General features: G+C 36.7%; 1 protein-coding gene across 1 annotated transcript; it reads left to right on the top strand.

Moving 5' to 3' along the window:
* Positions 1 to 1,066: 1,066 nt before the first annotated feature.
* Positions 1,067 to 5,669, top strand: si:ch73-389b16.1 (uncharacterized). The gene is made up of 2 exons (XM_051898290.1): positions 1,067 to 1,617; positions 4,674 to 5,669. Exons 1-2 carry the CDS (start codon positions 1,437 to 1,439, stop codon positions 4,889 to 4,891), a joined length of 399 nt encoding a protein of 132 aa, XP_051754250.1. The 5' UTR covers positions 1,067 to 1,436; the 3' UTR covers positions 4,892 to 5,669.
* The last annotated feature ends 7,577 nt before the right edge of the window (positions 5,670 to 13,246 follow it).

Here is a 13,246-nt window from a genome sequence, read left to right as displayed (position 1 = left end):
TGGCAGAACTCCATAATCTAAAGATCCCTGAATCATATACTTATTAAACTGTAATATTCACCAGTTACTTAACATAATTAAGCCTGTAAAGTGCTCATGCTGTCCCAGATACTGAAACTCCTGTCCCAGCATGTGAGGAGGACACCCATCCTTTGTCTCCTGCTGACCATAGCAACAGTGTTCGTGATTCATCACAAGACTGTTTTATTACTAAGTGACTACACTGTCCTCAATAAGAACTAGAACATGGAAGGAAGCACTCTTGACAGAGCCAGGGCTTCTTTGATAAATAGCCCATGGTAACTTAAGACCATTTATTTTTTGTACTTATTGACATGAAAAGCTGCTGTGCTCTGTGCTGTGGTACTATCGGGTAGAAGAGAGTCTTAAAGTCCTTAAGTGTGTTCAGATTTTCATAAATTATGTGAGAGACACACCTGCACTGTAAACATTTTAAAATCCTCATATGATTATCTTTGGGAACCTATATGTGAGAGATTTAAAAACAGACAAAGGGCCTGATTTTGTTGATCCTGGAACAACATTCCTGTCTGAAAATTTATTCCCAACCTTTAAACCTATGTAACCCTACCCATAAGTTCTCCCTACAATCAGAAGCAAATGATGACACTGATGTAGAAGCACCTAACACTGGTTGTAAGCCTAAACTTGACATAAACTGTAAACTTGTCCCTTAAATCTAATTGGTTGATTGGAATTTTGTTCCAAGATCAACAAAGATGTTGATCCAGGAACATGTTGCACTTGGTGAAATCAGGTTCTGCATCTGACAGCACTTACCTAGAGTTTATGATCAATAAACTGTAGAAGAAGAAATGTGTTCGAAAGTAGATGGAGAAGTGCAGTGCAAGTGAGTCTCTCACATCACATGTCAATCATTGCCTCCTGGTATTGTATAAAAATGATATTTAACAGGAGCATTTATTGACCAAAAGTGTTTTTAAAGTTGAGTTCCCCAGAATACCTAGCTGTGTTGTCCATCGGTGCGTGAAGTGTAAAAGGCCGTGTTGCTGAAGGCTGTGAATCAGGCTGGTCTCATGACTGCCACGACTCTCTATTCACTCTTTGTTTGTTTGCCTGCAGGCTAAATTTGCTCTCGATAACAAGTATAAAAGAACACCATCTTCTCATTCTTATCAAAAAGAATACTTACAGTTACAGAACTGCTGCGGATGATACAGAAGACTTGGGAAAATAGGCAAGCATTAGAAAAAAATGCCATGGGAAACTATCACAGGAAACAAAATGACAGGGTGTTTGGTTGAACACCATTGTCTTTCTTGAATTATTTTGTGCAAAGTAGCAGGGAAATCAGGCTTAGTATAGGTAAAAAATTATTCCATCTGGAGTCTTTATACTAGCATTCTAGAGTTTGACTGTGTGCTGCTTTTGTACACTGGCCACTAACAGAGAGGATGAGTAAGTGTAAGAAAGAGCTGAGTGAGAGAGAGAAAGAACGGTTGCTCATCCGCAGGGCCAGCGGAGCCAACGCCTCTCAGCTGGCTCATATGGAGAAGATGCTACAAGAAACCAAAGGCCTGCTGGAGAAGAAGACAGAAACGGATTCAGAAAGCAAAGCCTGTGGTGACACTATGGGTATGTATATTTTAACTATCTGTAACATTTTACAATAAGGTTCATTAGTTAACTACATTAGTTAACATGAACTAATGCAAGTGAGTCTCTCACATCACATGTCAATCATTGCCTCCTGCACTTCTACAGCATTTATTAATCTTTGTTAAAGGGTTAGTTCACCCAAAAATGAAAATAATGTCATTTATTACTCACCCTCATAAGACCTTCGTTCATCTTCGGAACGCAAATTAAGATATTTTTGTTGAAATCCGATGGCTCAGTGAGGCCTGCATAGCCAGCAATGACATTTCCTTTCTCAAGATCCATTAATGTACTAAAAACATATTTAAATCAGTTCATGTGAGTACAGTGGTTCAAAATTAATATTATAAAGAAAAAAAAAACCCAAAATAACGACTTATATAGTGATGGCCGATTTCAAAACATGAAGCTTCGGAGCGTTATGGAATCAGCGTGTCGAATCAGCGGTTCGGAGCGCCAAAGTCACATGATTTCAGTAGTTTGGCGAATCATGATTCGACATGCTGATTCATAACGCTCCGAAGCTTCATTAAGCAGTGCCTTACGGGTGTGGAACAGCATGAGGGTGAGTAATAAATGACATTATTTTCATTTTTGGGTGAACTAACCCTTTAATGTTAATTTCAATTTTTCCTAATACAATTATTAAAATCAAAAGTTGTATTTGTTAACATTAGCTAATGGGCTGTGAACTAACATGAACAAAATAATGAACTGCTGTATTTTTATTAACGAACTTTAACAAAGATTAACAAATACAGTTACAAATCTATTGTGGTTAGTTCATGTTAGTTAATACATTAACTAATGTTAACAAATGAACCTTATTGTTAAGTGTTACTGAACTATCTTCAAATGTAATGCCTGTGAATGTGAGCCTTGCATTACTAAGTCAAAATAATGTAACTGCAAAAAGTACTTTGCACTTTGTTTTTTCTTGTTTTACAGTATAAATATCTAGACATCCTTAAAACAAGATACATTTTCTTGGTATATATGTATAAGCAATTAATTAAAAATATAGCCTATATATCAAAATAATACACTACATACAAAAATCATTTTCCACTAGAAATATCTAAACATTCTTAAAGGTGCAATGTGTAAATTTTAGGAGGATCTATTGACAGAAATGCATTATAATATACATAACTATGTTTTCAGTGGTGTATAAAGACGTTACATAATGAACTGTTATGTTTTTGTTACCTTAGAATGAGCCATTTCTGTCTACATACACCGCGGGTCCCCTTACATGTTAAATCGCCATTTTGCGGCAGCATGTTTCTACAGTAACCCTAAACGCGATTGCTTGACTAGCTTCTCTCTGCTGTCTCAGACAACAACATTTTTGTCCTGTGTTGGCCACCGTAGCTTCTCTACATTGCAATTCGCAACCTCACCGCTAGATGCCGCTAAAATTTACACACTGCACCTTTAAAACAAGATTTGCCCTGCTTTCCATTCGGAAGGGCTCATCCCTATGCCCTAATCCCTTCAAAGGGTTTACCCTCCGGAGTGAGAGCTTTGAAGGGATGAAAAGTGTAGGGGTCAAAAAAACTCTTTTTTTGGAATGCACTTCTGCGTCATCTTAACGAGACAGTAAGGGAGGCGCCTTCGTCTTTTTCCCCTGGTTTACTCTTTGTATTAGTATGCATTCATTTACTGTAGTAACATTATAAGCTACTGCCAGTCTTTTACGTTAAATATAATGTATATTATGTCTATGAATTTTAAACATTTGAATTGACTGTTAAAGGTACCTGTAAAGCATTTTTGTTGAAGTACAATGTCATTTTGACCATAATAATGTACCAAATCTAACTCGTATAAATATTAAAGTAGTATAGAAAAATACTATACATGCATTTCTAGGTAAAATCGAACTCCGAGCCTCCTGTACCTTTTCTGTGACGTCAAACAACTTCCCAAAGGATCATGGGGGCCCGAAGTGTCCATCAGTTGTTCCCTTCGAAATCCTTCATTCCGAAGGGCCCTTTGAAGTGGCCAGTTTTGAGCACTTCGGTTTGGAACGACCCTTCAATATGGCGGCCATGATTGTTTTCACTCCGAAGTGCTCTTCGGAGGGCGATATATCCCGTTTGGAACGCACCGAAAATTTCAACATTGTAAAATAATCAGACTTACTTTCAGAAAATATATCTTGAATTCATTGTTCTTACCCAAGTGAATTTTTTTCCTCTCTTTTTAAACATAAAACTTTTAAACACAATGTGTTTTAAACATTTTTTTTAAATACAATTTTTAATACCCAGCTAACAGGGAACATTCTCACAAGGTTCTCTCAAAGTTATAAACAAACATTCTTCCAGTAATGTAAATAGAATGTTTGTTAAAACTTATTTTTTTTTATTGTTCTTAAAACATTAGCACAAAAACATTGTTCATGAAACTTTTTCTCCTAAAACGTTGTATCTGGATGGACATTTAACATTTTTAAAATGGTACTACTTGTTTCAAAATGTTCTGAGATCGTGTAAACGATCCTCCTTAATGTTTGCAAAATGATAAAATGGAATGTTACATTAATTTCTGTATAACCAAGAAAAAACTTTTTAAATTTTAAAGTCATGAAACAGAAGTTGCAATAGTCTTTTCTTCTCTATTAATGACGTGTATATGAAATGTATGGAATTGTTTGGATTGTTGTTGCTTGCTATTGCTGCAATCTCATTTGAGTGACAGGTTGTCCCGCCCTTGCTCCAGTAAACACGTCATCAGAGAAGAGATGTTGTTGCAAGTGGGAGGGATAGTTATTACGAGGATTAAAAGGACACATGAACTAAAAAAAATAAATAAATAATGATGTGCACGAATAAATCATTTATAATAAATACTGTAATATTACATTAAAAAAGATTTGTCCATTTTGATTTCGTGGTGACTTTAATAAACTGGACATTTTGAATGTTTAGAGACCATAAAATGTTATAGGAAAACGCTCTCAGAACTCTTATAAAGGCTATATTTCATGATTTTCAGTCTGACTTGTGTTTTTGCTCTGGTCTTAGTGTCTGATCTGGAGCAGAAGGTCCAGCGCAGCAAGCGAGACCGTCGTAACTCCCTCCATCGCACACAGCTGCTGGAGAGTCAGATGAAGACGGTTCGCGGTGAGCTTGTGGGCACGCTGGACCACCTGGAGGAACTGCGCAACATATTGCGACGCTCACAGCAGAAATCAGAAGAGCGAGAAGCAGCCATGCAAAAACTTGCTGCAGGCCTGAGGTGAGGCAACAGCTGTCCACCTTCAGTTCATGGGTTACCACAACTCTCATCGTGAAGACTTGAGACACCACTGTTCATCTGAAATATTTGTTTGACTGCACATCCAGAATGTCATCATTTTTCACATTGGCTCACACATTCCTGTGCAACCAGATGCTGTTGTAATATCTCTGGTAAATAATTAAAGCATGCCACAGTTATTTAAAGGGCATGTGTTTACCCTCCAAAGATAGACAGTTTCTGAAGTGTGTGTCTGGTAGCATCCTGTTTTTATTTCCTGTTTTCACTGAAATGCAACCTTAAACCACAATTTACAATTTAAGTATATAGACATCCACTTAATGCCCTGTTAACTTGTGAAATAAAATTCACACCCTGTCATATTTGACATGTTGTGGTGCCAATTTACCATGTGTGTGATGGCTTCAGGCAAGTGTTTTTTTTTTTTTTTTTTTTTTTTTTTTACATCTTCACAGGATTTGTTTTGTAAAACAAAACAGATTGTGTACAATGTCTTAGCTTTGAGTTGCTTTATATGTGGTATAAGGAAAGTGTCAAATGAGTCCAGCATTTCTTGATATATATAGTCACCTATATTCATAGCTGCTTTTGCCTTTTTATTTTTTATAAGGTTTATTTCTGTGAACTTTTACATGATCTGCAATATTACAGTAGCCTACGTGCTTTTTCAACATTATTTTTAATCACCAATTCAGTAATGTAGGTACACTTTAAAGATTGTGTGTGTTTATGATTTTATTCATTAAAATATTGATATGTCCTCTAGGTTGTACTTTATGAAAAGAAAACAGAAACTTTATATCCATTTCAGTTGTGGATTTCCTCCCCTTATATCCTAAAGATCACTTTTTCATGTTGCTTTGAGGAGGTTTAGTATAAGATTCAATCCTAAATCTACTTTTCAGATCCTCTGCTTTGACTGAAGTTCTCTCATACTTCGTGACCTCATTCCCCTCTTGGTAGCGAGATATAACACCACCGACTGACCTGTCCTCACTTCACCTTGTGTTGAAAGGTTAATGGTACCTTTCCACATAGGGAAATGTACTTTTTGTAAAATATGTTTAAAATCTAGTACACTCATGTGTAATGAAGTTGCCAGTCATTGCTTTAGACATCAGTGGCTTAATACATTTTGCATAGAGCAGGCAACCTCATGGGGGTTGACATGTTGAGACCAGCAGAATACCAATTATGCCACGTTCCAGGCAACCCGTAACCCGTATTTTTCCAACCTTCTACCCATGAAAGTGCACTAGAATGGCAGTCAAACCCATGACTTCCCACCCATGAACTCGTACTAGAACGATGTACTCCCAGTTCCGCGCTCTGACGTCACATAGCCCGCGAAACAACAGTGGCAGCCCCTACAGATGTGTTGTTTATGCAAGTGCACAGTAAAATAACATAAAATAAAAGGTATAACAGCTTCTCTTGCCTTATGCGCCGTTTTTCCTCCTCCGTTTCCCTCAAATAAGCAAGGAGTAAGCACCTTTGGCGATAGAAATAATTGTGATTGAGCATAAGCCCCGTACGGTCCGTCATGCTGGTTTGTTTACACTCAGGCAGTTTGGCGTGACTTGCCTGGAATGCTACAAGTCGTGAATCGTGGTTTGAAGTTGTGACTTACGGGCTCAAAAACCTGCCTGGAACGCAATATTAATCTCAGAGGTTTCTTGTGACTAAACACCTTTGCTCGTGGACTGAATTACTCTTGGTTGACTTTGAAAAGTGCATTTCGACAATGGTGTTATTTGAAAACTGCTGCTTTTGCATGATACATCCACACCACTAGGTGTCAGTATACATACAAGTAGATTGCCATATCTCTCCGGGCAATGAAAACAAAAAAATTGCTGAGTGTACCATTAAGGCAAGATTACTTTATCACATATGGCCCGGTTTTACAGACAGGGCGTAGCCTAAACCAGGATTAGGGCATTTAAGTAGCTTTTAAAAACGTTTAAAAACATTATTGATGTGCATCTTGAGACAATGGCACTGATATATTTTAACATATGTCAGTGCAAGTTACATTCAGTTAAAACAGCTCAAACATGCATTTTAGTCTAGGACTAGCTTAAGCCTTGTCTGTGAAACCGGGCGATGGGACAGGATTTACAGACAGGGCTTAGACAAAGACTACAGATATAGAAAGACGGTTCGCTCCTATTAGCTATGAATAGCAGAAACTGCAATGCGCAATATGGGGAAATAAGTCCCGCCTTCTAAGTAAAAGAGCCAATCGCTGATTGATAAAGTCGTTGCGTCACTGCAGCTGCCGTTTGAAGCTCCGGTTCCCATAGAAACCTGAGAATCGCGATTATGACTGCACATGAATATTGGCTTGTCTAGCCTGAAAAATAAGCTTTTTTTAACGCTATCTGAGCAAAAGAAAAAAAAAAAATTATGGGACAGTTTTTTTTTGTACCTACAGAAAACATTTTCTTGTAGTGTATTAACTCTTTCCCACCAGCGAAATAATAAAAAAAAAAGTTGTCAGCCACCGCCAACATTTTTATAATTTTCAGAAAAATTTAATGGCCCCCAGAATATTTTGTTGTACGAATATCTTCACATGCAATATATCAAAAGAAAGAACAGATTTTTATTTCATAAAAAAAGCAACATTTTGAACAAAAAGCTGAGAAAATCGTGTTTTCCCAAAGCATAAACAATGCTTTTATCGCTTGTTTCTGCTCCTTTTTTGCCTGTTTTGATCGGGAGATTATTTACTCTTTTAGAAAATGCGTAATAGCATCCCCTACCGTATAACAGTGGAGGAACTGTTGTCTCATAAATGACGGAAAATTATGTCAAACAGATACCAAACAGATCTCGCCCCCCTTTTACTACCATACTAGGAAAAACAAATACTATGGTAGTCAATGGGGGGCGAGATCTGTTTGGTTACTAACATATCTTCCAAATATCTTCTTTTGTGTTGAGCAGAAGAAAGAAATTCATACAGGTTTGGAAGTACTTGAGGGTGAGTAAATGATGACAGAATTTTCATTTTTGGGTGAACTATCCCTTTAAGTATTGATGTCATTACAAGACATTTTCTTGTAGAGACATCAATAAAGCCCTATGAAATACTGAACACTCTCTTATGACACGAGAATTATTAATTAATGGAGTTTTTGAGCTGGAGCTGGCAAAACTGTACCCAGAAAGTGAGCTTTTAAATCAAATAAGAAAAATGGGTACAAAAATAAGAGCAATTCAAGGCATCAAGAGAGCAAGACTCAACAGTTCTAAGTTATGTTTATTTATTTAGTTTTTTAAATTGTTGAAAATTTGCATACAGTTAGACAGGGTCTAAGTAATCTATATCTAATCTAATCTAAGTAATACTATAATCTTCTGGGCTATATAAATTGAATCTTTAGTATTACATAAATTGCATTATGCCTATTTCAGGTTTCTTCCCTCTCTGGCAGGTCATTATGAATCTCAGAATATCAATTTATCTGTTAGCTGATAAGCATCAACAGTACAGAACTCTGGATGGCCTGTGAGTGAATATCATCAATAATATTCTTAATATATACTAAAATCTCAGGTGCTTTATCCAAACCAAACTCTCTAATTACATTATAAACCCTCTCAGGTCACTGCTCAGAGAATGGAATATTACAATACTGGAGACTGTAGAACTTGGGTCATTCTCAGGTAACGTGCCACTTGTGCCCATTTATTTTATTTTTATTATTTTGTAATTAAAATGGTGATGAAAGCAAATAGTCTGATACAACAAACATTTAAAAAAATATTTATTAGTGTGTGATCCATTCACACCTTTATTAAATGTGTGAATGGATCCTTACAGAAGAGTCTCAATTGCAAATCTGTCTACAGTATATGTTTTTAAACCAACTTCAAAGAAGAAAAAAAAAATGTATGGGTTTAATAATTTATTTTAATGTGCTACTCATACCACGGTCTCCCTAAAATGTTTTATGGTCATCATTGTCATAATAATGTTATGAGTACTTGTTTTTCATGTGGTATAATGTGTCTTATAGTGTGGATTAAGATCAAGAGTTGGATCTATTGCTAAAAACAGAGGATGAAAAAAATGTGTAAATCACCTTGTCTTGTAGATTTAAGAGTGAGATGAAACATTTGAAAGAGACCTGCAAACAATGAATGCAAAAAATGAGAGATAAAAAAAAAGACTATTTAGAAACACACTCATCCAAAACCACCACACTATCAACAGCATCAGACACCACTATTCATGCTGATACATGTTCAAAACTATGCAGGAAACTTTCAGGGATTTTTTACCTATATTGTAAAAGAATTTTCAGTGGAAGTGTAAATATATCTGATATGCAACACTGTAGTGCACGTATGAGATGTGTGTATTTTTATTTGCTGTATTTAATGTGAATGTGCTGAAGGACTCAGATTGAGTGTATATGGTCTAAGTGTCCATTTTTTATTGTGTTATAAGTTTGTTAAGAAACATAGTCCTATCTTTAAGCACAATTAAGTAGCATTTTATTTTATTGTTATATTATGTGCAAGTACACTTTTAAGATTTGAAGTACAAGTGTACATTCAAAACATATTTTAGTGCACTTGTTTTTCACAAGGGTGGCCCTAATCCAATCTACATACATAAAGGGTATCAGACTCATTAAAGGTAGGGTAGGCAATATTTTTTACTTTTTGTTATACTGGTTGAAACTGTCTTAACATCCTGATAGCAATCAATAATAGAAGTGGTCTTAATATAAAAAAAAGTGCATATATCTTCTGTGGAAGTCTCATGACCAAAAAATGTTCATCCAATCATTGCATTCAGTCCGAATACAACGATAGGATGTCCTACCTGCCTGTCAACCTGTATTTCCATACCTCCGCACACCCTGCTTGCGCGATCATCAGCAAACAGCACCATCTTTTACAGTTCCTCCTGAACCAAAACAACAAGCTTATGCTGCGTTCTTTGCGTGTCTTTGGAGAGTGCTCTGAAGGGAGCGGTTGGGATCTTATGTTTTCAAAGCTAGCTTGCTATTGCTAGCCTCTCCAAAGTTGCCTACTCTACCTTTAAAAGGATAGTTCACCCAAAAATGAAAATTGTCCCATGATTTACTCACCCTAAAGCCATCCTAGGTGTATATGACTATCTTCTTTCAGACGAACACAATCGGAGATATATTTAAAAATATCCTTAGTCTTTCAAGGTTTATAATGGTTGTGAATGGGAACCCAAATTTAAAAAAAAAAAAAAATCCATCCATCCATAAAAAAATTAATCCATACGACTCCAGAGGGTTACTAAAGGCCTTTTGAAGTGAAGGGATGCGTTCTTGTAAGAAAAATATCCATATTTAAAACTTTATAAATTCAAATAACTAGCTTCCAGCGGAAGACCATACGCAGAATGCGCAAGTTGACTTGCGGCAAATGAGTAATCACGATGTATGATGCATGGTGTAGGAGTATTGTAAGCTTAGACGCCTATTTGTTCAAACAAATAGGGCTGTGCAACAAACTCAAGCTCCTCTTCTCTTATATCGAAATCCTCCAATATTTCTCTTTAAAATTTCCCATTTTAGACTTCTAATTCGTGATCGGTGTTTTGTTTTGCTCTCTCCTCTGCGCCTGCGCGTGCGTCATTGTGTCATTGCGCAGGGTCATAGGGTGCTCTTCCACCCAAATCGACACGCGTACGGTGTCGAGTATGCGTACGGTCGTTCGCCGGAAGCTAGTTATTTGAATTTATAAAGTTTTAAATATGGATATTTTTTATATGGATTCATTTTTTATGGATGGATGCATTTTTTGTTTTTGTTTTAAAATTTGGGTTCCCATTCACAACCATTATAAACCTTGGAGGACTAAGGATATTTTTAAATATATCTCCGATTGTGTTCGTCTGAAAGAAGATAGTCATATACACCTAGGATGGTTTGAGGGTGAGTAAATCATGGCATCATTTTCATTTTTGGGTGAACTATCCTTTTAACTTCTCTGAAAAAGCAAAAATACACAGATGACTATTTTTTGGACATATGATTCTTTATAAATATAGGCATATAGTATATCCAAAACATATTAAGCCACACTTAAAAATGTATCTCCCAGTTTCACAGACAAGGCTTAAGCCTAGTCCCAGACTAAAATACATGTCTGAGCTGTTTTAACTGAAAGCAACTTGCACTGGCATATCTTAAAATATGTCAGTGCCATTGTTTTGTCTCAAGATGCACAGCAGTAACATTTTTTTTTCAAAGGCACTTTTATAAAAGATACTTAAATGCCCTAATTGAAAAAAGGCCTAATTCTGGCTTAATCTAAGCCCTGTCTGTGAAACCGGGCCTATGAATGCCATGCATTAGATAACAACCTTTCCAAGTATAATATTTTAAAAAAGATAGCACAAGCACACATTTCAAGCAAATAAAAATTATAGCTATATTATTCAAACATCTTTTAAGTTAACAACACTTCTGCTATAGGCCACATGTGTCCTACTTCATACATCCACTAAAATGACTTTAGGCCAGTTAGGTAAATGTTGCAAAAAATGGCTAAGAATGGTTAGATCTGATCATATCTTTGCAAATACCACTTGGTTATATATTTTGCATTCATATACAGTACGTAAGTGGGGGCTTAAGTGTCTAAATGTTTTTTGGAGCCAGTGTATGAGCATGTTTATTGTTTGACTTTGTAATTTCTACTTATAGTCAGGACACAGAATGACTGTGAAGAGGTTCTAAATGACCAAGACAACTTTAAATTTTAGATCTAAGACATTTTGGTTATGTGACTTCATATGATCACAATCAGGCCATTGTTGCATGTTTTCTTCAAATTAGACATACAATTGTTTTTTAGCAGTCCAAGAAAAGAGATGTAGTGCTCTCCTAGGAACACAGGACTATAAGTAGCCTTTTGCCAGCCCTGTTGATAACTGTTTACATTAAGTTAGGATGGTTTGCTTTGTCATAAACAGACTGCAATGCATTATAATAGTTAAATTCTTCACAGATGTTTTATGAAATATCTTGGTCAAAGAGTGAGTACATTCTTGTTTTGTTGACAGAAAACCTGATAAATAACCAATTAGGCTTCCTGTACTAGTGAACAAAAATATTATTTTACTGTCACAGAAGTTTTCCGTTTCTAGTCAGAGCTGACTGAAGTGTATTATCTGTTCACACATGTTCGAATGGTGGTCATGTGGGTAAGATGTGGCATAGCGCTACCCTCCTGCCATGAAGTCTGGTGGAATTAGTATGGCTGTTCCGTAAGATCCGAGAAGTCAGCAACAGGAAATGAAAGTGCTGGAGCATCTGTTGGCCATTCCACACACGTGTTGCTCCCAAATCTCTTTGATATCCACATTCACAAGGGCACAGAGCACTTGAATACTGTACAGGTTAACCGTTATTTATTTGGCCCGATATAGGGAGGGTCATTGCTGTCTCGTATTTGAGTTAAACTTTTCTTTTACATTACATCAAATCCCGCAGTGGCAGTTTGAAATATTTGTGGGGTTTTTTTTTTTTTCTTTTTTTTTGGAAGAAGGTTTGGGAAAGGGAGCCAGGGTAAATTTCCATTGGCCCAGGAACAAATCTAGAGCTGCAGAGAGAATAAACGTTCTCTTCGGGGATTCACATCCAATCCTTCAATGAAATTGGACATTTAGTCACAGGCCAGTTTGTGAAATATTGATCTGAAACTGGTACAACTACCAAGATTTTAGATTATTTTGAAATAGCATCCATTAGACTTTGTTTGGAATTGTTGGATAATCGTATAAAACCTGATTCATCCACATTCCTGATGGCACACTCTGCTCACACTCCTCTGGTCTGAAGACAATAGCATTACATCCCTGTCTTTTGTTGCATGTAGGCACTGAAGCACAGTTTTGTATTTGTGAATATGCGCGTGAAATCGGTTTGTGTATGTTTCGATAACTGGAGTGTGTTACTGATCACTTCAGGAGATGTGTGTGTGTGTCAGTGTCTGAGAGTGTATACATACACATGTGTGCAAGCATGTGTACAGGTATGTATTTCTGTGTGTGCGTGATGTAAGGGCGTGTGTGTTTAAAGGGCAGACAATAGCAGAAAATGCTGAGGTTGCAGTGAGGGGCTTAGGGATTCTGCAGCCCTCCCGCCAGTGGTTAGTCATGAGAGGGTCCATGCAGGTGCACTCATTCCTCTGCCAAACAGCCATGTGAAAAGTGCCGAAAAAACAGGACAGATGCAGATACACCAAATCAGTTATTGCCATAGAGTGGGATCCACAAGTCCAAAAGTCTGAAGCCACATTAAAAATCTGGGATTCAATATCAAATTTAGATCTG

The sequence above is a fragment of the Ctenopharyngodon idella genome, chromosome 6 (genome assembly GCF_019924925.1).
Source record: "Ctenopharyngodon idella isolate HZGC_01 chromosome 6, HZGC01, whole genome shotgun sequence".
In the NCBI taxonomy this organism is placed as follows: domain Eukaryota; kingdom Metazoa; phylum Chordata; class Actinopteri; order Cypriniformes; family Xenocyprididae; genus Ctenopharyngodon; species Ctenopharyngodon idella.
Note: the sequence above shows the minus strand (reverse complement) of the source record. Positions and strands in the feature narration are given on the sequence as shown.

What these genes read in the sequence shown, in the direction of transcription:
- si:ch73-389b16.1 (XM_051898290.1), top strand. Translation starts at nt 1,437, where the DNA reads ATGAGTAAGTGTAAGAAAGAGCTGAGTGAGAGAGAGAAAGAACGGTTG. An exon ending in AGCCTGTGGTGACACTATGG is followed by an intron (nt 1,618 to 4,673) that starts GTATGTATATTT and finishes CTCTGGTCTTAG; the next exon opens with TGTCTGATCTGGAGCAGAAG.